This window comes from Aedes aegypti, chromosome 2, assembly GCF_002204515.2.
Source record: "Aedes aegypti strain LVP_AGWG chromosome 2, AaegL5.0 Primary Assembly, whole genome shotgun sequence".
NCBI classification, from domain to species: domain Eukaryota; kingdom Metazoa; phylum Arthropoda; class Insecta; order Diptera; family Culicidae; genus Aedes; species Aedes aegypti.
In genome coordinates this window covers 15,335,626-15,362,220 of record NC_035108.1, presented here as the reverse complement: position 1 = coordinate 15,362,220, position 26,595 = coordinate 15,335,626, and the positions used below count along the sequence as shown (strand labels likewise).

Sequence of the window (26,595 nt, the reverse complement as noted above, 5' to 3'; positions counted from 1 at the left end):
CTGGTTTCCTTGGAAGAGATATACCATATCAGCGAAAGTGTCTCCCATGCCAAGCTATGGCAAAACATCTACTTCTTCTTCTTGGCATTGCGTCCTCACTAGGACGGAACCTGTTTCTCAGCTTAATGTTATAATGAGTACATCCACAGTTATTAACAGAGAACTTTCTTTGCCAAAGTTGTCATTTTCGCATTCGTATATCGTGTGGCAGGAACGATGATACTCTATGCCCCAGGGAAGTCAACGAAATTTCCATTACGAAAAGATCCTGGACCGACCGGGAATCGCATTGCTCTAACCACTCGGCTAAGGAAGGCCCAGTGGCAAAACATGCTTTTTATTATATAATTATATATGTACATATAATTGGTGTGAATATTGGAATAAAAATAATAAAACATGAATATGTACAAACAGTACAACACAGTAATATTTGAAACATACATTCGAATTATTTGTTATACAGTGGGGATTCGCTCGTTGGGGGTCCGCTACATGGAATGACTCGATGGTTGGATGACTCGATTTGACGTCTGACAACCGTCGCATTGAAATCTCCATAAATAGAACAAATGTGTATGTATATGTGCGTTTAGTGACGATTAGCGCTCCAGATGCGTTAGTCTGGAGCATTTTCACCAGCTGTCAGTCGTTCCAACTAACGGGTCGGATTCGTTAGATGGAAGGCAGTTGTGTTCCAACGAGCGAATCCCCGCTGTATTAATAAAACAAATTGCATTTGCATATAATCAGTCCGCCGGGCTTTATTTGAATGCATTGCGTTTTCATATAAAATCTGTACACACCTTTCTTCTGCAGATATTAAATGGTTGGCATATAATACTATCATGCTCCTTCCAGCACCTCATCATATGCGCTGCATATAACTTGAAGTTACCTCTTCCGCCCTCAAGTTAATACTATATGCAAATCCAATAGTGCAAAAATATATGCGTAACATATAGTGTTCACTATAAGAGTTAGCTCAGTGCATTGGCAGCGGCACCCTACTAAATATCACATTGACAAAAATTCAAAAAAGGAAAATATTGCATACTTTTGACGAATTACATCCAGAATGAGTCGAAAAAATCAAAAATCGTGCTCGATAGTCTTCGATTTGGATTAAATTTTGCACATATATTTGGTATGGTAGAATTAGTGTTTTACATAGAAAAATTGATCATTTTGACTCAAGTGTAACTTTTGAAAATGGCCTATATTTTTTTGCATGCAACTTATTTCAAAAATTCTTACTCCGAAACTGTTTATTTTAGAGAAAAATGTTCTATGAAGAAGTTGTAGTGAACCGTTTGGACTATAAAAAAATATACATTGAAAAAATGTTTTATTTATTTTCGTAGCTTGAATTTTAAATTACACAAAAACCCCATTTTTAATATTTCACCATAGAATCTTGATAGTAAAAAGATGTTTAGGACAAAGTTTTATGATGGAGAAATTTGTAATAAAAAAGTTTTTCTAAGAACAACTTTTGGTTGATTTTCAAAATTTTGATTTTTTTGTCAAAATAAATACGTTCTGATGATACAGGAAGCATCTTGAAATTATTCTAAGCCATAATGATTATATGAATAAATTCTCTAGAAGTAGCCTTTTTCGAATTATATCGAGTTTAATGCAAAAAATATTGTTTAAATATTAAAATAGGCCATTTTAATTAGTTATTCATGATTCTCCATCAAGGAAAATTAGTAAGTGGAAAGTAATATGGTCTTTACTCTCGAAAATGTATTATTATTAATGGACGTGAGGTTAATAATTCTCGACTCGAGTGAAGTGACTCGCCGTGTAAATCAAATGGAGAGTCACTTCACTCGAGTCGAGAATTGTCACATCGCTATACTGCCCATAATCGCATAACAGTCCCATGTCGACTTTTGACCGATTTGCGTTTTTTTACATAAATCATCTCAACATCGTCCGAAGCTCGATAAAAACTGCTAAAAAAGTAGCCTTTGTTCCTAACTTGTACAAAAACAAACCCAACTTGTGTTGTCCCATCTTGAAAATATTCGCATAACAGTCACATCAAAGTCCGTATAGCGGTCGGGCTCAGAATGGGTACCACTTCTAGTACTACATATGGTCTCTCGGTTATACTAGTTATACACTGATGTGTAGCGAAGTAAAGGGACATAAATTATACAGTGAAACCTTCATGATTCGATGCTCTATGTTTTAATATCGACTCATGGAACCATACTAGAAACAAAATTTGAGGGTAACTATGATGATTCGCTCAAACAGCTTTCCAAAGCATTTCTGTTCCATGAGTCGATGATCCCTTCAGATATCGACTCATGGAGGTTTGACTGTATTTAAAACATACTCGCTTACGGCATTGTAAATGTCATGTATTCACGTTGTTTCGAAAATATTTTTAAATTAGTGGATGTCACATATAATTATGTATTTTCAATTATGATGCATAATTAATATTCATTTTAGATAAGGCTTATACAAATATTAATTTTATAACAATCAATTGGGACCAAAAAATATAGTTCATTCTACAATTTTTGATTCAAATTTTGTATACCTACTTAAAACGATTCTTTGCTGGTGCTCAGGAATATTGAACTAAAAATTTTTTTTTCGTTTTTCGATAACTGGTAAAACTGCCTCAAGGAGTACTTGCTTGGAAGTGTGGAAAATAAAAACTTTTCAACTCGAAAGCAAGATTTCCATATAAAAACCATCAGCGATTATCGTCTTCTTCATCTGCTTTTTGGAAAAATACAGAAAAACTTTAGCTCGGCAAGATACCACGAGCCACTCTATTTTAGATTTATGGTCAAGGCTTACGAAGTTGCCTGAAACATTTGTTTCTTTAATTCTGGATCTCCCATATAACAGATTAGGAAGTTTCGCCCTGAATCAGTTGTTCTGGAACATCTCGAATCATTTCCATCGAATTCCATTTCCGCATTATCCAAAATATGATCTTCTGGATCTCTCATGACTGTAAGCGCATTCCACATCATGACGTGTGTTTTGAGAAATCATTAAATCAGATGTTTTTTATCTGGTGATTCATCCATGGACATACAGTAAACTATCCGTAACTCGCTATTCCGTATCTCGATATCGAGTTATTGAATGTGTAGTAAATGTGGGTTTTCATGGATACCTTGATGGTCCCTTGAACGAAAGATACCCTGATTGTGTGTTTTAACACGATATTTCCCTAATTCGATAGTCGCCTTAACATCGAGTTACAGAGAGTTGATTGTACTATAATAACTATTTTTTATGGTCAAAGAACATAAATAGCAAATGAATCAACCAGTGCGTTAATAACATTGAGTGTTTTAGTAGCTGTCGAACGAGCCGATGAGTATAATGGGACTGGTATGCAATTATATTGATATATTATATTGTATATAATCGCATAACAGTCTCGCTAAGATTTGTGTGCATTTTTATGCAAATTTTCAACTTGAATTAAAAAAAAAATGTATTAGGTATGTTCGTGTACTCAACAAATAGTGATATGTAGAAATATAACACATTTTAGGCCGAATAGAGACTCACAATGGAGCGAAATTGTTTCCACATTTCAATCGTCTTTTTCTCAGTTTGTCGTTTTTCAACATGGGACTGTTGTGCAAAGAGGGGCAGTATACGACACCAACAATTCTCGCCTAATTTATGATCTCGCCCTAAAAGCCATTGGTAACCATGTGTGTAGCTCGTTGTTTCTGAGCATTTGAATGGAGTTACACGTTATTTAACAACGCTATGATGAAGAAAGGATCATTCTCTACCTGCCAGTGGTGTTGGTTTGGATGTTTATTCCTTTATTGGCCTCAGAAACAACGAGATACACACGTGGTTACCAATGGCTTTTAGGGCGTTATCCCAGATTATGCGAGGATTGTCACCTCACGCCACTCGTAGAATAAACCCAAGTAAGTCAAACCTGGGAGGGAGGCACAGATACTACACACGAAATTGGATACAAAATTTTTCCAAATTGCAAGTTAACTCTTGCCAACGACAATCAAGGCAGGCTTAGTGAAAATCGCTAATTTTCATTTGTTGTGTACCTTCGAACTTTCTGGACAAACTTTGAAAAAGGGCCACAGTTTTCTATGCGTTTAATTTTCAGTTTTACACTCAAAAAAATCGACACGTCGTTGCTACGTGGAAAATCACGTAGACCGTTTGAAATTCATTTTGCCTCGGCTTCACCTGGCCAAGGTGATGTTTACCATGCTATTAATAAATACCAAATGGTGACTCGGTAATGTTTACCGTGGTTAACCAATCAGAGTTACGTGAAATTCACATTGGCTCTTGAATTCATTTTGACAACCGCATTTCGCATTCATTCGATGTTGTGTTCAAGCGCGAAGAAGACGTCCACTGTTTTTTTTTAAGAGCTTGAGGAGCTGCCGGACTTGACAACAATTTTAAAAACAATTTCAAGGTAAAAATAGTTTGGATTTGCAAAGTTTACAAATTAATTAGTGTTTTATATCTGATGTTATTCCATACAGCGGCAAAGTTAACTGGAACATGGATACTTTTGAAAGCGAATTCAACATAACCCCAGAGATGAAGAGCATTAATAAATGACAATTGCCGGCAAACAAATCCAAGCAGTGTCCTGATTTAACTACGACTTTAAGTTGCTTGATCTATATACCGTCAGTGCACAAGTACCCGTGAGCGAACTACTTGAGCAGTGATTGCATAGAATAAATGTCTAAATAGCTCGCCAATTTAATCTTTTTATTACCAAATTGAAAGATGAGAAACAGTACCAGGGCAGTTGATATCAAAATATTTTAATAACTTCCATTGAAAAATCATCTCGGGCCTACTGAACCGCTTTGTAAAAAGTACGGGAGAATCCACGTAGCTCTTACGTGTATCGTTGGTGGAACGGACGAAACTCAGTAGTTCATGCGTTCATTCTGTGGTACCTACGATTCACGTAAGTGCTACGTGAAAAGTGCGATGGAAAAAAACCACGTATGTTTTCACGTAGCAATGACGTGTGGATTATTTTAAGTGTAATGAAAACAGTGAAAAGAGCCTCATTCCAATAGGTTGCCGGATCCTATTCTTGGCACTTTTGATTCACTTCGGCAGTGGGGTTTTTCGCAAAGTTTCAGACAATTCGGCCGAGAAAAACCCCCCATGCCAAAGTGAATCATGGAAGTGTGAAGTGCAAACCGTGTGTGGCACTTGTTGCGAAGTGAAAATGGCCCGCAGCTTATTCCCGAAGTCATCTGAAAGGCGAAGCGAAGCGGTAGCAGATTTAGATCATACTGATTTGTCAGGACCGTTTGAAATCCCCACGCCAAGCGGAAATCGGTACAGCATGATGCTGATCGATGACTACTCACGCACGACCGTTTACCTGTTGCGTTGCAAATCTGAAGCGTTCGAGAAAATTCAGCATTACATCAGCCTTATCGAAATACAATTTGGTAGGAAACCTAAGGTGACGACTGATTTAGGCGGTGAGTACTCGAGTGGAAAGCTGAAGAAGTTCCTGGCCGACAACGGAGTCATTCTGCAACAAACAGCTCCTTACAGCCCACAATAGAAGAGAGTTGCGAGAGGAAGAACCGCTCCTTAACTGAAATGATGCGGTGTATGCTTGCCGATGCATGGAGAAGAAGTTTTGGGGAGAAGCAATCGTAACTGCCTGTTATCTCCAAAATTTACTTCCAACAGCGTGTAACGAGAGGACACCATATGAGTTATGGTACGGTAGGAAGCCGTTCTACAAGCATCTACGAGTGTTTGGATCCGTCGCATACGTGTTCATTCCCAAGCAACAACGTAAAAAGATGGATATGAAGGCTAACAAAATTGTACTGGAGGGCTACGCTGAGGGACGAAGGACCTATCGTTTCCTCAACCCGGCAAACTGCAGCATCACTATTAGTTGCCAAATTTGACGAGATGAAAGGCAACGATGCGGTTGTGAACGATAACCACGACGAGGTGAGCGTTACATTGCGTGACCAAGCTGACGTTGGCCCATGTGACGATGGTGCAAGTACAGAAGAGTTCCAGTATCCTGAAGCTAAACTGGAAGATGATGGCAGTACCAGTACATCGGAGAGGGAGTTCGAAGGATTTCCTGATGAAGTTTTACTGCGCCGATCCAAGCGAACGCCGAAAGGTGTGCCTCCGCAGCGGTTGGTCGTGAATTCCTGGTCCGCCGAAGTGTTGGGTGTCCCTGAGGAACCGAAGAACTTTGCCCAAGCAATGAATAGTCCAGATCGTAGAAAATGGCATGAAGCGATGCTTGAAGTGGGTGTATGCAATCAAGTGCAACGCAGATGGAAAAGTGGCCCGCTTCAAAGCAAGACTCGTCGCACAGGGATACAGTCAGCAGTATGTGGCAGATTATGACCTGGTGTTTGCTCCAGTTTTTCGCAAAACAACATTCCGGACTCTAATGGCTGTGGCGGCGAAACGAGGTATGAAAGTACGACAATTCGACGTCAAAAATTGCGTTCTTGTACGGCAACCTCAATGAAGAAATATTCCTTGGTCAACCTTCAGGATACGTCGTGCAAGGGGAAGAACGGAAGGTATATAAGCTGAAAAAAAGCTTGTATGGCCTGAAACAAGCGGCCAGATCGTGGAACAACACACTGCACTGGTTGGGTCGACTTTTGTACGTTTCGATCAACTCCAGACCGGATAATTCGGCGGTGGTGTCAATCCTGCGCCGCAAAATGAGTAATCCATCTCAAAATGACTGGTTGGAGCTCAAGCGAGTTGCCCGGTACCTGGAAGGCACATGTGAGTATTGGCTGCACCTCAGCGATAACAAAAGGCGAAACGGCTTGATCGGCTTCTCTGATGCCGACTGGGCAGAATGCCAGCAGGACCGGAAATCGAGCAGCGGTTTGGTTATTCAGTTCAACGGTGATACGATTACAAGAAATGCTGTAGGTTAAACGTCTCCTTGGTGATTTCGGTGAGCATCAGCAAGATCCAGTGTTGTTTGAGGACAACCAAAGTGCTCTGAAGATGTTGGATATCGGTAAGTTCAGCAACAGAACGAAACACATCGCTACCAAATACCAAACCAGTAAGGTACATCAAAGCATCCGTCGAGATCCGTTTCGTTTACTGTCCGACTGAAGACATGGTTGCTGATCTGCTGACAAAACCCCTTGGAGGAACCAAACTGGCAAAGATGCGAGCCATGTGCGGACTACAAGATCAGCGTTGAGGGGGAGTGTTCATGAAGCCATGCTGCTTAGCAACGCTGAATGAATGCAATCAACATCATCGAAGCAACCCTTATCTAAAAATGTAAAATTTTTCATAGGTCTTAAATAAAACATTACAGACGTTTTGTCTTCAATTCCCGAACCTGAAGTCAATATATATCAGAGCAGATATCGCCACTGGTGTGTCGCCAAGTGTGGATATTCTCAGAGCACAACTTTGTCATTTTTTCATGGAATTTCGAAGAAACATCATAAAGGCTAAAATACTTTTCCCATTTTTATTGATTTTCATTCGTTCGGCAAAGGTTTTTAAATTACAGCATGTTCAAGTTTTCGATTTTTTTGCAAAGTTTTCCTTGAATTTCAAAGAGTCGCTAGTATGTGTGTGTAACCTTATTCGATCTTACCACTTTCCTTATTACTTCTGTTGTTAACGCTAGCAAACATATTTTGTTGTTTAAAGGTTCAAAGTATTTACAAAAGATATTTTGTTTCAGTGTGTCAACACACCGCTAGGTTCTAGCTTGTACAGTACACTGTGTTTCACTGAAATTAGGAGGTTCAGATAGCTACGTCAGTACGTCGTCGGTCGGGTTGGGAGTCGCCTCTGCAGAGGATAGATGCGTTGGCTTACGAATCCTTAAAACAGATTAACGACTTAATTGTTAAAAGAATGGACACGGAAGCCTTGAGCATCCTCTGTTGCTAGCCAAGATCATCGGTATGTACTTACGGTTCTAGGGTTCTAGATTTAGGCAACGTAGTTGTATTGGTTTTGGTTGTCCTTGTCCCGTTCCATGTAGTCGCGATCGATCAGGGATTCGATTCGCTTTTTCAGGTCAGCCGGCTGTTAAGGAAGAAAATAGCGGTTTAATAATAATTTATTGAAGTGAGAATACGAGGTTCGCGATATACCTTAACTGGGAAGGTCAGCTGTTTGTACAACTCGCTGATAAGTAGATTGTGGCTTAGCGTTTTCCTCATCTTCATAATGCGTACGATCGCTGCGTCGATCTGGTACTGTCGGTCCTGGTAGACGCGTTCTTCTGTGGCTTTCTGTTCCTCCGTCTGTGAATGAAAAAAGGGCGTTTCAATCCCTGACTCTGATTGAACATCATTGAGAATACTGACCGTTTCCTTCATCTGGATCTGGTTGATTTTAATCCTAAAGAGCTTATTCGTAAATTCATTGTTGAACTGGAACTTGTCGTTGTCCTCTACTTCGCGACCTTTGGGAATCTTTGTGAGAACGCGTGCCTTGCCGCAGGCCAGCGACTGAAGTGTGCGACGCATTTCACCGTCCTGCGAAAGTGTAAGTTATGAAAATTCCCGAACTTTGGACAAAGTTAGGTATGGTGTTACTTACTTCTATATTTATTTGCGCCTTAATATCTTCGAACGATATAGTGGGATTGTAGTTGAATAACAGCAGAACTAACGATTGGAACAATGACACCTGCAAGTCTTTAGGTCCCTGTAATGGAAGAAGAACAAACAGTTGCAATTCGCATTCAAAAGAAGAGCACATCTAATTGATCACTAACCGCATCGAACCGTGCTTTCAGTACGCAGTGTCCGAGCGTTGGTTGCCACTGCAGCTTGCGCCCGCTGTGTTTCGCCAGGTAGAACTTGTTGAACACTGACTGGTACTGGAGCAGCTCTGGGGGCAGTGTGACCTCCACCACCGGATACGTCGGCCAGAAGCCCATCGTCAGAATGTTGACCGTCAGGTCGATGCTCTGCAAGTCCTTGTTCTCCGAGTTGCCCATGTGCTGCAAAGATAAAACATATTATTTCAACATCTTTCCTCCTACGGCGGTTCTATCTATTAGGCCGGGACAAATATGAAATACACTTCAACCTCTTTTTACGACCGTTTTTTTACCGACGGTTCTTTTTCCGACCACTTTTTTACGACCGAAATTCAGATTAACGACCGTTTTTATAAATGATCATTATCTTCAAAAGTATTCCAAATAAAGGATCATGATGTTCAGCAAAATTGTTCAGTAGTTCAAGGGCTAACATATGGTGGTCATTGAATTGCGGAATTCTGCCACTAGGTGGCGTTAGTGAGCATAGAAATTTTGTTTTTTTTTATCATTATAAAAGCTCTTCTTTTTCTTTCTGGCGTTACGTCCCACTGGAACAGAGCCTGCTTCTCAGCTTAGTGTTCATATGAGCACTTCCACAGTTATTAACTGAGAGCTTACTATGGCAATGACCATTTTTTATTTATTTATTTATTTATTTATTTATTTATTGTCGTCAATCATGTTTGTAGACCGTTACATAGAATTTCTTATGTGCTAGTTTCACTAATACATTCAATTTTCCTACTTAAGATAATGTGCGGAAGTAATGTTTTAGCTTCGCTTTGGACCAAGTTAAGTCAATTAAATCATAATGTTTATTACAAGTAGTCATCATTTGGTTCATTGGCCCAAATTTTGCATAATTAGTACGGTGATAGTTGATTGCAAATAGTTCTCGATGGCGTAAACGTCTTGATGGTACATAAAAGATTAATTTAGATAATAATTCTGGTGAATCAACTTTATGAGAAGCAATATCGTTTATAAATGAAATCACAGCATATTCGCGACGCTCTCTTAGTGTTTGAATATCAATCAACATACATCTAGCTTTGTAAGATGATAATGGAAATTCAGTCCAACCTAATTTGCGAAGAGCATATAATAAAAATTGTTTTTGTACCGACTCTATCCTTTCTTCATGTACTGGTGACCAAATTATGCTGCAATATTCAAGTATTGATCTAACATAGGCAATGAACAATGTTTTTATTGTGTATGGATCATTGAAGTTATAAGCGAAGCGTTTAATGAAGCCTAACATATTATTGGCTTTATTTATCATAGTGTTATACTGCCGTTATACGCATAATTGTCCCATGTTACTTTTTGTGCATTTTGACTTTTTGTCATCAAACAGTTTATTTTTACGTATAGTTTTAGAAAACACTTACCAAAAATTGACTTTGTTCGGAAACTCAATAAAAAGAAAGCCAAGTCAATTTGTCCCATTGTTGAATTTCCACACATAACTGTCCCACTACTGTATTTCTACGCATAACTGTCACACTATACAATTCGCTGCGCTGATCTCGAACAAAATTTCCAGTAGGCAGTTTTTAATTAGCTGGTGTTTTGGAAAACCGGTTTGAATATCTTCTTACGTTGGCTTTACATCCCATTTGGAACACAACCTGTTTTATGTGTTAATATTATCAGGGTGCATTCATCATTCAAGCGAGCCTAACGTCAAATTTGATTGAAATTTTCAATATCGAAATATTATTTCCCAACCGTTTTTCAATTAATTTTCAGGGCCGATCACAGAATTCTCTAGTTTTTGGAACCGCAGTCATCGATTAGCAATTTACCGTAATTTTGGATTTATCACGAAGAGTACTGAGGTAATCCCACTTGAAGAACTAACCACTTTAATTTCGCGTCCATGGCTTGCGACAAACCATCTTCATGAGTAGCAAACCAAGTCTAAATAAAAATGGTTCGACCGTTTTTGGGATGACTTGGTTACATGCTGGTTTGTTCCGAATACCGGTTCACTGGTGGAAGTGGCCATTATATTAGCGAATCTGAAACCTGGCTTGCGACATATCAATTTACATGAATCTGTAAATTAAATCTAAAGATGGTTCAGATGTATTTGAATGACTTGACCACATGTCGGATTGTTCCGCATTCCTGTTCCCTGGGGGAAATGGCCACTAAATTTTCGGTTCTGTTACCAATCTGGCAACGTCAAACTTCGTAAGTTCCCAAATCAAGACTAAATAAGGGTAATTCAAAGTTCTTGGATGACTTTATAACATGTCAGGTTGTTTTGGAGGAAGTGGCAATTATATTGGCGGTTCTGAGACCTATCTTGCGACATATCAAACTTCATGAATTTGCAAATCAAGTTAAAAGAAGAATAGTTCAAGGAGTTTTAGATGACTTGGAGACATACTGGGTTAAACCGGATATATACTAGTTGTTCGGTGCAAGTGGCAAATATGTTGGCGGATAAAAACTTAATAAGCGATGTATCAAATATCATGATTTTTCAAACCAAGTCCAAAGAAATGTCAAATCGTATGAGGATTTGTATCGTGTATTTTGAGCTAAATATTCACTCCGCAAAATAACCTTAAATTCGCAGATGAGTTTCTGTCAAGCCTGCAGCTGGAAGAGTCGATATGAGCCTATGCATGCTATAAAACGTTTGACTTTCACAGTGCGCTCTGTTTTCAAGTTGCCCGTGAGAGAGAGCGAGACAGCACCAACACACGGCGCACAGTAAAGTCACACTGATAAAAATCCACACGCTCGATCTGTGTGTTTAAAATTATGGATCGATTCATGAGCGTCCATATCGATTTGCTATGATTTTCATGCAAACTTCGTGTGTGTTACACACTAAATTCCTGTGTTTTGCTTCATGGATTGATTCATCAATCGACAACAGGGATTCCATATTTTTTCCACATAAGTTCCCGAAGCTTTCTCTTCAGATTCGTATGAGTCAACCTATGGACGCATAGATCATCACTCCAACACGGATTCAGTGTGTTTTACTTATGGTTATCTTGTGTCATAATCATCATGTTCAAGTTGGTCGATTCATTGATTTGCGCAATGAGATTGTTATGATGAAATCCATGAGCTATGCTATCGATTTCCATGTTCAAAGCTTCTAAATTGTTTGTGATCAACCCATGGGATGCATAGTGAACTGAATTGCGGTTGGACCTCGTGTCGAACGACAGTCATCATCATGCTTCCAAAGAGAAGAAGCAAATTTTGAAGCTGAAAGTGTTAGATGAAAATTTGTGAATTCGAATTTTCTTTTATTATTGAAGTTGACCGATATACGAGAATTCTACCTTTCTATAAGAAAACATTCTATTATAATAATAGAAAAATCGGATTCCACTAACAGATTTTCCTGGCTTTCAGTTTCGAAAAAAATGGAATATGCTTATCCCTGGCTTCCCAAATTATGAATTTGCGGCGCCCCGCTTGTTGCTGGCTCACGGGTTTGAAAAAAAAAAATCAAGAGAGCTTGCGAAAAGCAGAGGAGACTCGGATCCATATTTTGGGGAGCAAAAGTTTTTCTACCAATTTTTTTCTTTCAGTCCCATGACATTTATGTTCTATCACACATGACTATCTAAAGCTACTACATTTCGAATTCAATAAGCAAATTAGTTGGTTTTCATGATTTAATATTTGGAAATTCATGTTTGTTTCACATGACAACCTAATGTTGATACACATGTTATTATACCGTGAAATCAATGATGAAATCCATATGGCTACCACACTCAAATCATGTGGTTTTCCTCATTGCGCAAATCTATAAGTAAAACACACGACCTTGACGTGTAGATTTTTCTCAGTGCATGAGAACAAAAGAGTTTATGGCACGCACAGAGGCTCATAGGAATTTATTACATCTTATAAACCAGGCCTGCCCAATCATTTTGTACTGCGGGCCAAGTCGCAGAAACACTGGGCGGGCCACATTTTCAAATGCACAGAAATTTGCATGAAGTCTGACAATATTAAGTAAATGTATTTCCCGAAATTTGGCAAACGCCAGTGAATTAAGAAAATTTCATTTGGAGAATGCTAAAAACAGATGTTGCTAAGCATTCTGCTGATTATTGTGAGAGTCCCTTCCAAAATAATATAATAATCCAGTCCAGATTATTCTGAAGAATCTACCCCAGAAATTTTAGACCTTGTGATGCTAATGTCTAGTATTTTATAAAAATAAAACCCCGAATTCTGTTATAAACCGACCTAGTAGTATTAGAATTACCCAGAAAGTGTCAGAATCCTTATCGAGCAGTTACGAAAATCTTGGTCAGAATGTCCAGAATTTTGCAAGAATAGGGTCCTAAAGCCGTGTCCCAATTTTAGTGCCAAACGCTTAAGTTTAGGCCAAGAACACATATTTACTTAATTTTTAATGTTTTCCGGTAGTTTAAAGTCCAAAAAACATTCTTTAGGTTTATTTTAGATTTTGTCACACCCCTTGGCTTAAACTCAAATTTTGAGTGTATTTTGTTTTCCGTGTCCCTTCCGAAATGTCAGATAGGAACGACTCCAGTGTTAAAACTAAAACCCCTGTGGTGTTTTGGTCAACTAAGCGAACGTCAAACATGATCAAAAGTGTCAAGGTTCATTTTTGGACCCAATTTTTAAATCAAAGTTCAAATATGATATAGCCGTTATTTGAGCGGGAAAAATTGCTAAAGTAGTTGCAGTAACATGCTCTTTCGTGTTATTGAATAAAAACAAGATATCATTGAACATTTTAGGACCGTATTGTGCCTCCTCATCCAATAATCATTACGAAATCCTAATCTTGCTAACCAATGCTAACCAGTATTTCAAAATTAACTTGCTCAAAATTCAATTATGAATTCGTTCAAGATTCTGGTAAAATCTCAAATAGGGTTATATTGTAACCTTGTCCAAGATTTTAGAAAATTACATATTGAGTTCGATAAAAGTCTTGACTAGGAGTCTATAGAATCCAGTTAAAGATTCTTTGAAAAGCCAGGTTACTCGTGAATGTCATGTCTTGAATTCTTTAAAAATCCTATTCAAGATTTTATAAAAAAGCATTTTTATAATCTTTCCAAGAAATCTGCGTGAGTCACGTCCAAGTGTTAGTAAAATTTATTTCCAGGATTCTGTGAGTATATTAGCCTATGATTTAGTGCAATTATGTTTGAAATTTTACTTTTTGGCAATGAGTTTTGTTCAGGTTTCATGTATTGAATGTTGTAGGAAGTCATGGTACAACCATTGTTGTTGTAATCCCAGCAATATTAATCTTATATTTAAGTTTTTTTTTCATAATGAACCTTGAATCCATCTTCTCATGTTAGATTTATGCGTAGAACAATTTTAACCATCATTAAAACTGAAATCGACAGTGCTCAAAATTTGAGATTGAGAATTTGAATCATGCATAACATCAAGTATTCAAGAAGATTCGAAAAAATGATTGTAATAATTATCAGATAAAAATATTAGCTTGAAACTGAATTGAATATACTCACTTCGGGTTGATAGAATAGTCTACGGGCCAAATATGAGAAGAATCTTCGAATTCTCCGCGGGCCGTACGTTGCGCAGCCCTGTTATAAACTCTCTAACTTACTCATCCGCTTTTTCTTTCACTAACTCTTACATTTTCTCATTATCACTCATACAGAAAACTTTGCTTTCCATCCCAAACTATACAATCGTATTTTTTCACTTCCCCACACGTGGCTCCGTTTGGCACATGTCACTTGAGCCTTTATTAGGTGCCTTAACATAGTCTTGAGGATATACGTCCTCTATATTCGGTACAATCTGTACGTAAGCACGGTAATCTACAGCAGTATGCTTAGCACATAATTGATCACTATTATCAGTGGGACTGTTATGCGTAGAAATTCACCAAAAACCCTATATTTCTAGGCATAACAGTCCCACTTTGATTTTCGTAGCTAAATTTACTTTTTTCCCATAACACAAACTCTTGACTCTAATGAACACGCTATTCTTTATACTATTGTAAAGATTTTAATTTCATTTACCACACACCTGGTCAATACGAGGCCCAAATGTGTTAAAGTCTTTAAACGCGTTTTTCTCGATTGCATATTTTGGAACATGGGACAATTATGCGTATAACGGCAGTATAGTGATCAATGAAAGTAAGTTTTGAATCTAAAATTACGCCTAAATCTCTGATTCTATTACATTTTTCAACATTCTGATTGCCTAAAGTTATTGTTATATTAGGAATGTTCCTTTTCCTGTTAAAAGATATCAGGTTATATTTTTTTACATTCAGTTGTAGTAGACTTTTCTGACACCATGTGTGAAAAATTTGTACTTCATATTTAAAAGTATGTATGTCCTGTGCAGTTTTTATTTCCAGATAAAGTTTCATATCGTCAGCATATATTAATACTTTTAGTTTGTCAAGAATAAAAGACAGGTCGTTCACAAACAGTATAAACAAGAGCGGACCTAAATGAGAGCCTTGTGGAACCCCTGAAGTGGCATGTATGGGAGTTGACCTATTTCCTTTGAATTTCACTATTAGCTCGCGAGTGGTTAAATATGATTCGATCCATTCCAGCAGTTTGGCTTCAATACCCATTTTCCACAGTTTGAATATAAGCATGGGTATATCAACACGGTCAAATGCTTTACTAAAATCTGTGTACAAAGCTTCCACATGATTTCCATTTTCCATAGCACTCAACGAATAGTTTACAAATTCAAGCAAATTAGTGGTTGTCGATCGCCCTTTAAAAAAGCCGTGCTGCGATGTAGTTATTCTATTTTTGATTTGGATGAATACTTTTTCATTTATGATGGCCTCAAAGAGCTTCGGAATGCACGAAATAAGGGCAATGCCACGATAATTAACTACATCAGATTTTTTGCCTGATTTGAAAATGGGAACAAGGTATGAGCTTTTCCACAGTTTTGGAAAGACTCCAGACTCCAGAGACATATTGAAGAGCCAAAATAAAGGAGTAGTTAATTCAGTTGCTAAAGTCTTCATGAAAATTGGTGGAACTCCATCCGGTCCATTACCTTTGGTTGCATCCAAGTTTTTCAAACCATTCAATATATCATTAACATTTATATGACTGATACCAACATCGTTAGGAAATTCAGGATGGAAATCGAAATATTCATAATTACGATCAGCTTCAGTGAATGTTGTGTAAACTTCTTGAAAAAAATTTGAAAATAAGTTACATATTTCTTGTGAGGTATGGCCAACCTTATCATTAAAATACATTGTAGAAGGAAAGTTATTGGATTTAAGTTTAGATTTAACATAGTTGAAGAGATTTTTTGGACAGTTTTTGATTTCTTGCTCAGTTTTGGAGTTGTAGTTCTCATATGCCAATCGCATTGCTGAATTAAGCTGTTCGATCATGTTCAGATATACTTGTAAGTTCTCTTGACTTTTATGATTTTTGTAAATTTTATGTAGTTTCTGTTTACGATTCTTCAAATTTATTATTTCTTTTCTTTTTTGCATGTGTATATCGTGTGGCAGGTACGATGATACTCTATGCCCTGGTAAATCGAGAAAATTTCCATCCCGAAAAGATCCTCGACCGGTGGGATTCGAACCCACGACCCTCAGCTTGGTCATACTGAATAGCTGCGCGTTTACCGCTACGGCTATCTGCGCCCCTAGAATCGCCTAGTGGCAAAAAATTGAATCTCTCAGCTTTTATAATGATAGTCCTTGAGCTACTGAACAACTTTGCCGAAGACGTCATCTTTCTAAGTGGTCACGATCCTGAGCTATCCGGAAAACAAAAATTCTATGCTCACTAGCGCCACCTGGTGGCAAAATCTCGAATCTCTTGGCTTTTATAATGATAGTCCTTAAGCTACTGAACAACTTTGCCGAAGACGCAATCTTTCTAAGTGGCCAGGATCCTAAGATAATCGCAAAACAAAAGTTTTATGCTCACTGGCGCCGCCTGGTGGCAAAATTTGAATCTCATAGCTTTTATAATGATAACACAAAGAATTCGAAAATGTTTGGGCTAAAGCTCTAATTAATGGAGAAACGCATATTTTTTCATCCGTGTATTTTCCACCTGAACACGCTAACAAACATTCTTTTGAATTATTTTTCAAAATTGTCGAAACTATTATTTCAAATATGGACCTTAAGTAAAACTGCATATTTATGGCGACTTCAACCAACGCAATGCCGACTTCATTACAGACAATGAAAATGAATCACTTTTACTCCCAGTCGTAGGCGAAGACAGTACTTTACAATTTTTATTCGACAAAACATCATATTTTGGTCTAAATCAAATTAATCACGTAAAAAACCAGCAAAATTCTTACTTGGACCCCTTATTTACAAATTGCACTGAAGATTTCTGTGTGTATACATCATTATCACCTCTATGGAAAAATGAAGTATTTCACACAGCAATTGAATATTCAATCTTCATACATAAAACTTCTCTCCCCAGCGACTGGGAGTACGAGGAAGTGCCGGAATACAATAAAGCAAATTACAAAGAAGCCAAACGTAGACTATGTACAATTAATTGGCAACATATCATAAGTATTGATGGAAATGTCGACACCGAAGTAGACAAGTTCCATTCAATTATTCAACAAATAATTAATGAAACTGTGCCAACAAGAAGAAAAAGACGTATACAAAATAAAAAATTACCGGTGTGGTTTAGCCCACATCTGAAAAACCTAAAGAACAAGAAACAGAAAGCGCATAAATTATACAAAAAAGAAAATACTGCCACCAACTTACAAAATTATCATGACATAGGGGAAGGCGGGGCAGTATGGTCATACGGGGTGAAATGGGCCACCTTCCATTTGAGCTTAAAAAGCAGTTTTTGACCTCGATAACCTTAGGACCTCATAAAATATGCTTCAATTAGCCACCACCGTGAAAATCACGCAAAAATATGATTTTGGCCTTCATATATCGATAAAAATCTGAACCGTTGATGCTACTACGAAAATCTTATAAGATTTTGGATGTAAAAATAAGCTTTGCATAAAGTTTTGTTTATTGTTTTCATTTTTTTTTCACAGCAGTTCGTTCTTCCATTATTTAATGGCATTATGCGCACGAAATTGTATAGATTCTAAAATAAATTTTCAATAAAACATAATTTATATGAAACATCTAGGAACGGGGCAATATGGTCATAGCCGGTCAAGGCTATCTAATCACAAAAATAGATAATCAAAAATGGCATGTCAGTTTTGCAGTTTCATCGCAATATTGTCGTTGCATGTGATTTCAATTAAAACTAGAATTTTTAACTGGTTCAACTTATTTGAACGATAATGTTTGAAAACTGAAGCTCTTAGAACCATGATTTTTTGAACAATCAGCAAAACATACCTTTTCATGATTCAAAACAGACTTTAACCCAGTTTTTGTACTTAACTCTATCATATATACTGCCTTTCTTCTAAAGTAAGCCTTACGAACGGTTTTCCATTTAAAATAATAGGACTTAGTATGATGGCTCATATTGCCCCGTAGGGGGGACCATTTCGCCCCGTATAGTGTAGAGTCACACACAAAACAGTGTTTTTCAAAAATGTTCCCAACAAAATTCTAAGTAATTTTTATTACCAAAATACAATTGTGGTATGAAAGGAAATACTTCAAACTACAAATTAAGCTTATGAATCGATTAAATTGGTTTTGTTTCTATGCTTTTCAAGAACTTTTGCTTAGGTGGACCATACTGCCCCTATTGACCCTATGTAACCAACTCAACTCAGCCATTAACTCCGCACATGAAGAATATAATCGTAAGGTCGAATCCGAAGTCAAATCATGTCCTAAAAACTTTTTTAATTATGTAAACACACAATTAAAAAGTAGCAATTTCCCTTCGCGAATGCATTTTGACGGAAACGTAGGTGAAAACTCTTCCGATATCTGCAACCTCTTTGCAGATTTCTTCCAAGAAGTGTATACCACCTACTCTGAAGAAGACCGCGACCGCAATTTCTTTTCTTTTTTCCCAGAAATTTCTAATGGTATATCTATTGAAAAACTATCACAACAAGAAATCTTATCGGCACTAAAAAACCTGGACGCAACTAAGGGAGCAGGACCGGATGGCATTGCACCCGTGTTCTTCAAAAATCTCTCAGAAGAACTTACCCTTCCCTTAGAACGCCTTTTCAACATGTCTCTAAATAATGGAAAATTCCCAGTAGCTTGGAAATCCTCATATTTGGTGCCTGTTTTCAAATCAGGTACAAAATCTGACATACGGAACTATCGCGGAATTGCCATTATCTCATGTATTCCCAAACTCTTCGAATCTCTCGTAAACGACAAAATTTTCCAGCAAGTAAAAAAACAAATTACTTGTAGGCAGCATGGCTTTTTTAAAGGCCGCTCAACATCTTCCAATCTGCTAGAATTTGTATCTTTTATTCTCAACGCAATGGACAATGGCAAGCACGTAGAAGCCCTCTACACTGACTTCAGTAAGGCATTTGACCGAATCGACATACCATTATTAATCTTCAAATTGCAGAAAATAGGAATGGACTCTTGAGTTGGATCCAGTCATATCTATCACATAGGAAACAAATTGTGCGCTTTCAAAATAAATTATCAGCACCCATTTCTGTAACCTCTGGAGTACCTCAAGGTTCTCATTTAGGCCCACTTCTTTTTATTTTGTATGTAAACGACATTTCCTTTTTACTTAGAAAAATAAAATTTCTTATATATGCAGACGACATGAAGCTCTTCATGGAAGTAAGTAATTCTAGCGAAGCAGAAGAATTCCAGAATGGCATTAACTTATTCTTCACTTGGTGCCAAAAAAGTTTACTTCAGCTCAATATCAAAAAATGTAATTCAATAGCATTTAGTCGAAAATATGTAACACCACCAATTGAAGTATTTTTAGGAAATCAAGTAGTGCAGAAGTGTAAAATTGTAAGGGATTTGGGCGTAATCCTAGACTCTAAACTCACTTTTGTAGAACATTATAATTCCATAATAAACAAAGCAAACAGCATGCTTGGCTTCATTAAGAGATTCAGCAACAATTTTCAAGACCCATATACTATTAAACTATTGTATACTACATATGTAAGACCAATTCTGGAATACTGTCACCTAGTATGGAACCCGTATCATGTCGTACACGAAGAACGCATAGAATCAGTACAGAAGCAATTCCTTTTATACGCCCTTCGGAAATTGAATTGGACTGTGCTGCCACTTCCGTCGTATGAAGCACGCTGCATGCTCATCAACTTGGAAACACTTAAGCAACGCCGGGAATTCGCAATGATTCTCTTTATAAACAACATTATTTCGAACCGTGTAGATTCTGTTGCACTTCTTTCTCAACTAAACTTCTACACACCCTCTCGGCATTTAAGAACAAGAAAATTATTTTCAGAAAAATCATGCAGAACGCATTATGCTCAAAACGGACCAATAAACCGTATGATGCGTCAGTATAATGTACATTGCGAATTCATTGGCATTACTATGTCCAAAGAGCAGCTTAAAACACAACTAAAGAACAATAGAAGTAATCCATAGCATGTAAGAAAGTATTGTAATTATTGTATGTAGTCTACCTATGCTTGACGAATTAATAAATAAATAAATAAGTCCTTGAGCTACTGAACAACTTTGCCGAAGGCGCCATCTTTCTAAGTGGCCAGGATCCTGAGCTATCCGGAAAACAAAAATTCTATGCTCACTAGCGCCACCTGGTGGCAAAATCTCGAATCTCTTGGCTAGAATAATGATAGTCCTTGAGCTACTGAACAACTTTGCCGAAGACGCCATCTTTCTAAGTGGTCAGGATCCTGAGATATCCGCAAAACAATAGTTGCATACATGCCTGGTGGCGCAATCTCACTTAAGCAGTGTTGCCAGCTACGAAAAAAATTTTGAACCCTTCATGAAAAACTGGATTACAGTTGAAGAGTATTGTGATGTTGCTAAGCATTATATTTTCTGTTCCGCTCAAGTTTGATGGTTTTGATCTTTACTTTATTCTTCTTAAACAGTGTTGCAAGCCACATGAACATTTGTGATTCGGCCGACTGTATGGCACGCAACACTTCCTTCAACTTTGGTGAACATTCGGTATCGTTATCTCTAATTTTTTTTGGTTTTTGCATATCACACCCCCATAAAATTGGCTTTTTTGATAACAATCGAGCAGTGTTGCCATCTATTAGCAAAATATGAAAACTTGAACGGCAATTTTGGAAAGTTCTCAACCCTTGCTTCAACTTTGCCGAACATTTCGAATCAGTATTTCCGCATCTAGACGTTGCATTTTTCAATAACATAATTATAAAACTGATTTTTTTTACGACCGAGTTTTTACGACCCCCCGATAACGGTCGTAAACAGAGGTTGGGGTGTATTACTTTTGTTACCCATAAAATTTGACAAAAATCCCAAAAATAAATCTAATGCGAACCAAGGGATACGAATTTTCATAAGAGTTGTTTCAGAGACCTGCTATAGCCCTGGAATTGTTCCAACGTTTCAACCAAAGGATCGTAAAAAGAGGTCAGAATGTGTATTCCAAATCCGTTTTCTCGCTCGCCCTACCAAACACTAACCTGCTTAAATGCGATGTTGATGTCTCTACTCAGTTCCATATCCTTGAACATGCCCTCCAGCTTGGAAGTGAACCCGCCGCCGCACTCCTGCTTCAACTTCGACAGCATGCTCTTCTCGGCGTCCACCGAAGCAGATTTGCCCACGAGTAACCGTTTGGCCAAATCTTTCTTGTAGAACGCCTCGAACACGTCCTTGCCGTGGATAAACCGGAACTGAACCATGATTTTGTCCAGGATCTGCTCCAGCTCTTCCTCGGTGGCTTCCTTGTTGCCGGCGCGGAGCTTCATGTCCACGTACTTGGCTATCAGTTCCGCCGGTTTGTTCGAGCGCTGGTTGACGAAGTACTCGAACGCTTCCCGCAGGGAGTTGGAGAACTTATCGTTCCGTTCGAAGCACGTGATGACAATGTTGTCCAGTTTGTCCTTGAAATCCAGCAAGTCCTGAACCATGGATTTGTCCTTCTCCGGATCGATGACGATCGTGCGACCCTTCTTTTTGATGTAGGCATTGAAGGATGCACAGAGTTCGGTCGTTCCGTTTTTCACACGGGAAAACAGTGAATATAACAAACTGAGATCCGACAAGCGGTTCTCCTCTAAAAGCTGGTCTAAACCTTTCTGCAGAATTCCGGTTATGTGTTCGGTGATGAGTTGTCGTTCTACTGTTACGATCAACTGATGTTTCGTACAGCTGTCTAGGTAGTGAAGAAGACGTTCGTTTTCTTCTTGCAGTCGTTTCTCCACGTGCTGTAGGTATTCTGGAACTTCGAGCTCTTCCATTTTTGCTTGCCCCTCCGACTGGTAGAGGTGTTTCGTTGCAATGAGGAACTTCTGCTCGAAAGCTTCCTTGTAAATCTGTAGATCAGACAGCATTCGGAGAAGACTTTTCAGCAAAGTTCTGTCGACTGTATCTCCATTTCGCTCTTTTTCTATCAGAATTAGAATGCCTTCCACTGTTCTGGCCTGTACCAATGTGTTCATTGCTATATGATCCCGGAACAACTCCAAGCCCATGTCCCAAATTGAGTGAACTGTGGGATTCTGCAGGACGTACGTTCTGTCGAGATACAGGAAGATGCTCCTAATCATGATCATTTGCTGACAGTGCGATTGCCAGCATTCGTTCATCTTTTTCAGATAGACCAACTTATCGACCGACTCGGCAAGGAACGGAGTGATATTTGCCTTGACGTGCTGCTCGGCCAACGCCGTCAGATTGACATACAACTGCGAGTCCATCTTGTGGCTGCACATGTTCTCCACGGCTTGGTACAATTCCTCCAACGAGTATTCGATCGGTGTGGACGTCTGGATGGCGACCACGGCCGCCCGCAGCTTCTGCCATGTGTGCTCCTGATAGTTCTCTGGCAGGGTCGGCTTGGCTGGAAGACGAGAGAAGAAATGATAACGTTAATAACAATCGCAACAGCATTCGCGGTCAATGGCAAGCGATTGACCTTCTTCTGAGAATGCATTGCACCGTGAAGTTTGAACGAATCGAAATCAATGCAAATTGGAAAAGGCTTCACTCGTGTGGTGCGTTATGCAGGTGTAGAACACTGACACAAAACAAATTAGGCATGAAGTCGTGCAGAACTTGCCAACGGGGGAAGCTAATAGAAATATGCAAATCATTTTGGCCACTCTTTTATGAACAGTGTTTATTTGCAATCATTTTTGATCAAATTGATTTTATTACCATTCCGAGCGGAATATTTTCATTTAGTTAAGTATTATTATGAAATATTTGAAAAAAAAATACTGAAGATTATTAAGAGACTATGATGATCATTTTTTTTATACTCCGATACGTTAATGCTTCCAGTAGACGATTTGCCCTTTGAAGGAAGCACCGCACCGGACTAGCACGCAACGCCCAGTAATAAAATTGCGAAACATGATTAGTTTCACATCCCATTTTATAATAACAACTTTCTATTGTGGCAACCCTCCCCTTGGTTATGCGACCTTGCCGCGATGGGAGGGCATAATCTATTAGCCCATATGATGGAAACCAAAGGCGTAACCTGTAGTGGTGGTAGCACATTTTGGCATTTTTTGCTTAAAGCCGCGTCATAATTCATATGGCATAGACGCAATAATATCTCGGATGTGATCCAACGGACATTCTGCGTCATTGATAGAGTTGATGCCCATTTCAAATAATTAATCTATTCGAAGTGGACATTAATACCATTGGTGACGATCAGTTTGCCTTTTGCTAACCAAAATGATCCGTAGCCACTCTTACTATTAGCTAGCTAGACACATCGTTATCATATACGACGTAGGGAATATTACTGAGGAAAATTATTTTAGTAGATTCATAAGTGGCGACAATCTTATTTTGATATGGTTTTTACATTGCCATAATAAGAAATACCTCTTTTGCAACAACTGTATAAATAATCTAATTCCAGTTTCATTTTTGCAAAATGTACAAGTAGAAAGTACTTGTGAAACATTGCATTTGACACCGAAAAGTGAATCTTGTAGGAGACTGTAATAGAAGCCCAAGGTAACTTTAATCTTAAATATTCACTATAATAATGACTATTGAAAGTAAGACGCTGAGATCGATCATTAGGGTACACTTGCTAGTTTCGAGGAATTGTTGAATAGACAAGGAAAGTGACTTTTTCTTTAAGGATATAAGAACGTAATGACCAATAAATACTTTTAACACTTCAGTCGTCGCGCTGTTGTATTTTGTACAACAGGGGTGAAAAACCCTCGCTTATCGTACACAACATCAGCGTGGTGGTTCTGACGGCGGCAAACCGCGTGACGACTGAAAGGTTAACAACAAAAAACGAAATTAGCTAGAACTACTACTAAACAGCCAATTTTGTTAAGGCTTGACGACAATTGACATGCTAATCTTACGTAAAAGACAGGAGTAATCAAAATAACACTTAAATCACAAATCACCATTTCAACTAGACAGTATTAGTAATGACACCACTACACTACTATTTCAAACAAATTCTGATGCAGCTGCAAATTTTCACAGAGCTTCCTTTTCTCAGAAGCAAGGTAATATGGGTATTTTTCAAAAACTACCACGTCACAATACGAATAAAAAACAGTGTTAACCCTCTAATACCCAACCCCGCCTTTAGACGGGGTACACTTTGGAATTTTGTGTATTTTTTCGTAGCTCGGAAATCAAAATTATTTTATTTTTGGCTTAAACCTTGACTTATAACACGCATGTAAGAAAAGTTTTTTATGAATTTTGAAACTTTTTTGTATTTTTGAAAATTGTTTGATAAATTGTATTCTTATATAACCTATAAATGCCCGGGGTTAATTTAACGTGTAATATAAAAAATCATACCTTTTATATTTTTCTACGATTGACCTATCACAAAAGAAGAGCCTGGTGGTATCAAAATAATTTCAAACCTGTTTTTCCGTTAGTTACACGGAAAATAAAATACGCTCCGGAAAAAAATTGAAAATTTAATATTTTTAAAAGTACTGCAAAAATTTAAATTTTTATTATTGCCAAAAATCAACAACCAGAAAAGGCTTCAAGAAAAAATGAAAAAAGCTAGGGATGTTCAAAAATAAAAATTATAAAAATCAAAAACCAAAATTCAAAAATTCACGAATAAAAAAAAATAATTGCCCAGAACGTGTTTAGAACGATTTTAGATAACGAAAAATAATATTTAAATCGAAAATAAAAATTTGGGTATTAGAGGGTTAATGTGGGCACCATAGCCTAGTCCGTCTGAGTATTGGTCCTGGTAGAGGGGGAAACTTGGCAAAAGCCAGAGAGAGGGTTCAGCCTTGACAAGTTATGCTGTCAGGCAGCTCCAACTGAATACCACAAAAAAAAAAACAACTTTCTATTGTGGCAACGTTACGTTTATGTAATTTTCATTCAAACTATGTACTGGGTAGGTGATATGTTTCACAGACGGGTAGTATTATGGTGCACCTTCTACTTTGGCACCGTCAAACCCTGTGATCGTGGCCAGTAAAAAAAAAATCCGTACATTTCATACAAATAGTAGGTGTTTTGTATGGAATGGATGTCATTTCTTAGGTGTACAGATTTTAATCCCGCACGGTAATAGTACTTAAAATTGTAGCTTACTGATGAATATTTTGGTTTAGGGTGCCGGTGCCATTAGTGGACTACCTAAGCTATAAAAAATCATATCAGAAGGCCGGCTCCAAAGGCACGTTCCCCACCAGTTGGGAGATTTGTGCCATCGCCATATTTGAGCCTATTTCATCATCTACCCGATGGGAGAGGAAAGGGAAGGGAAAGATGGGAGGAAATAGGAGTGGGGTCCCTTGAAGAGGGAAGATCGCATAGCCGAAATGAGAGCATGTAGCTCTATGCCACAATGGGTTCGAACAGCGCCCTAAAAAGGCACTGCAAAACGCATGAGCGTAAAGAGAGCCTATAGCTCATTACCACAGCGGGTTAAAAATAACAGAATGTCCTGAAGATTCAGGCTTCTGTATTCAGTTTCACTTAATAAGTGTTTACCAAGTAATTGGAATCGCATTTGCGCATAAACTGGACAGTTACATATCAGGTGATACGAAGTTCCATAATCGGAGTCACATCTATCACACACAAATGAGTCAGCACGCTGAATATTTGCCATGTGATAGTTGAGTCGGCAGTGGCCTGTCAACGCTCTGACCAAGAGACTGCAATTCTGCTTTGACAGATTTGTTAAATACTTCGCCACCTTTGGAGATGGCTCAGTAATGTACAATTTTGTTTGACGACACGACTCCAAACTATTCCAATATTGCTTGTGCTGAGTTGCCGCCCTAGAATTAATCTGAAGCTTCACCCAGAATTTCGAAATTGCAATAGCCGGCTCAGGGCCAATGAAGTCATGCGATGGTCCATCGCGAGCTAGCTCATCAGCCAATTCATTTCCAGCGATGGAAGAATGGCCAGGTACCCATACAAGGTTTACAGAGTTGACTGAATTCAGTTCCTCAATTTGAGTTCGACATGCGATAACAAGCTTCGACCTTGAGTTGGCCGAAGCGAGAGCTTTTATAGCAGCCTGACTATCTGAACAGAAGTATATGACTTTACCCATTACGCGCTGTTGAAGTGCTGATTGCGCTCCACACATAAGAGCAAATATTTCCGCCTGAAAAACGGTGCAGTT

General features: G+C 38.2%; 1 protein-coding gene across 9 annotated transcripts in view; it reads right to left on the bottom strand.

The window, feature by feature from the left end:
- Positions 1–7,499: 7,499 nt before the first annotated feature.
- The window catches only part of LOC5578219 (cullin-4A), a 38,908-nt gene continuing 19,812 nt past the window's right edge, over positions 7,500–26,595 (bottom strand). For 7 of the 9 annotated variants that reach the window (XM_021839958.1, XM_021839959.1, XM_021839962.1 and 4 more), the window contains exons 3-8: positions 21,440–22,821; positions 8,780–9,007; positions 8,602–8,709; positions 8,367–8,537; positions 8,151–8,303; positions 7,500–8,082 (exon numbers count right to left, since the gene is read on the bottom strand). In XM_021839958.1, coding sequence (XP_021695650.1) covers positions 7,987–8,082; positions 8,151–8,303; positions 8,367–8,537; positions 8,602–8,709; positions 8,780–9,007; positions 21,440–22,821 — 2,138 coding nt within the window. In that variant the 3' untranslated portion in view covers positions 7,500–7,986. The remainder of the gene's footprint in view (positions 8,083–8,150; positions 8,304–8,366; positions 8,538–8,601; positions 8,710–8,779; positions 9,008–21,439; positions 22,822–26,595) is intronic. The other 2 variants (XM_021839964.1, XM_001656812.2) reach the window with 2 other exon arrangements.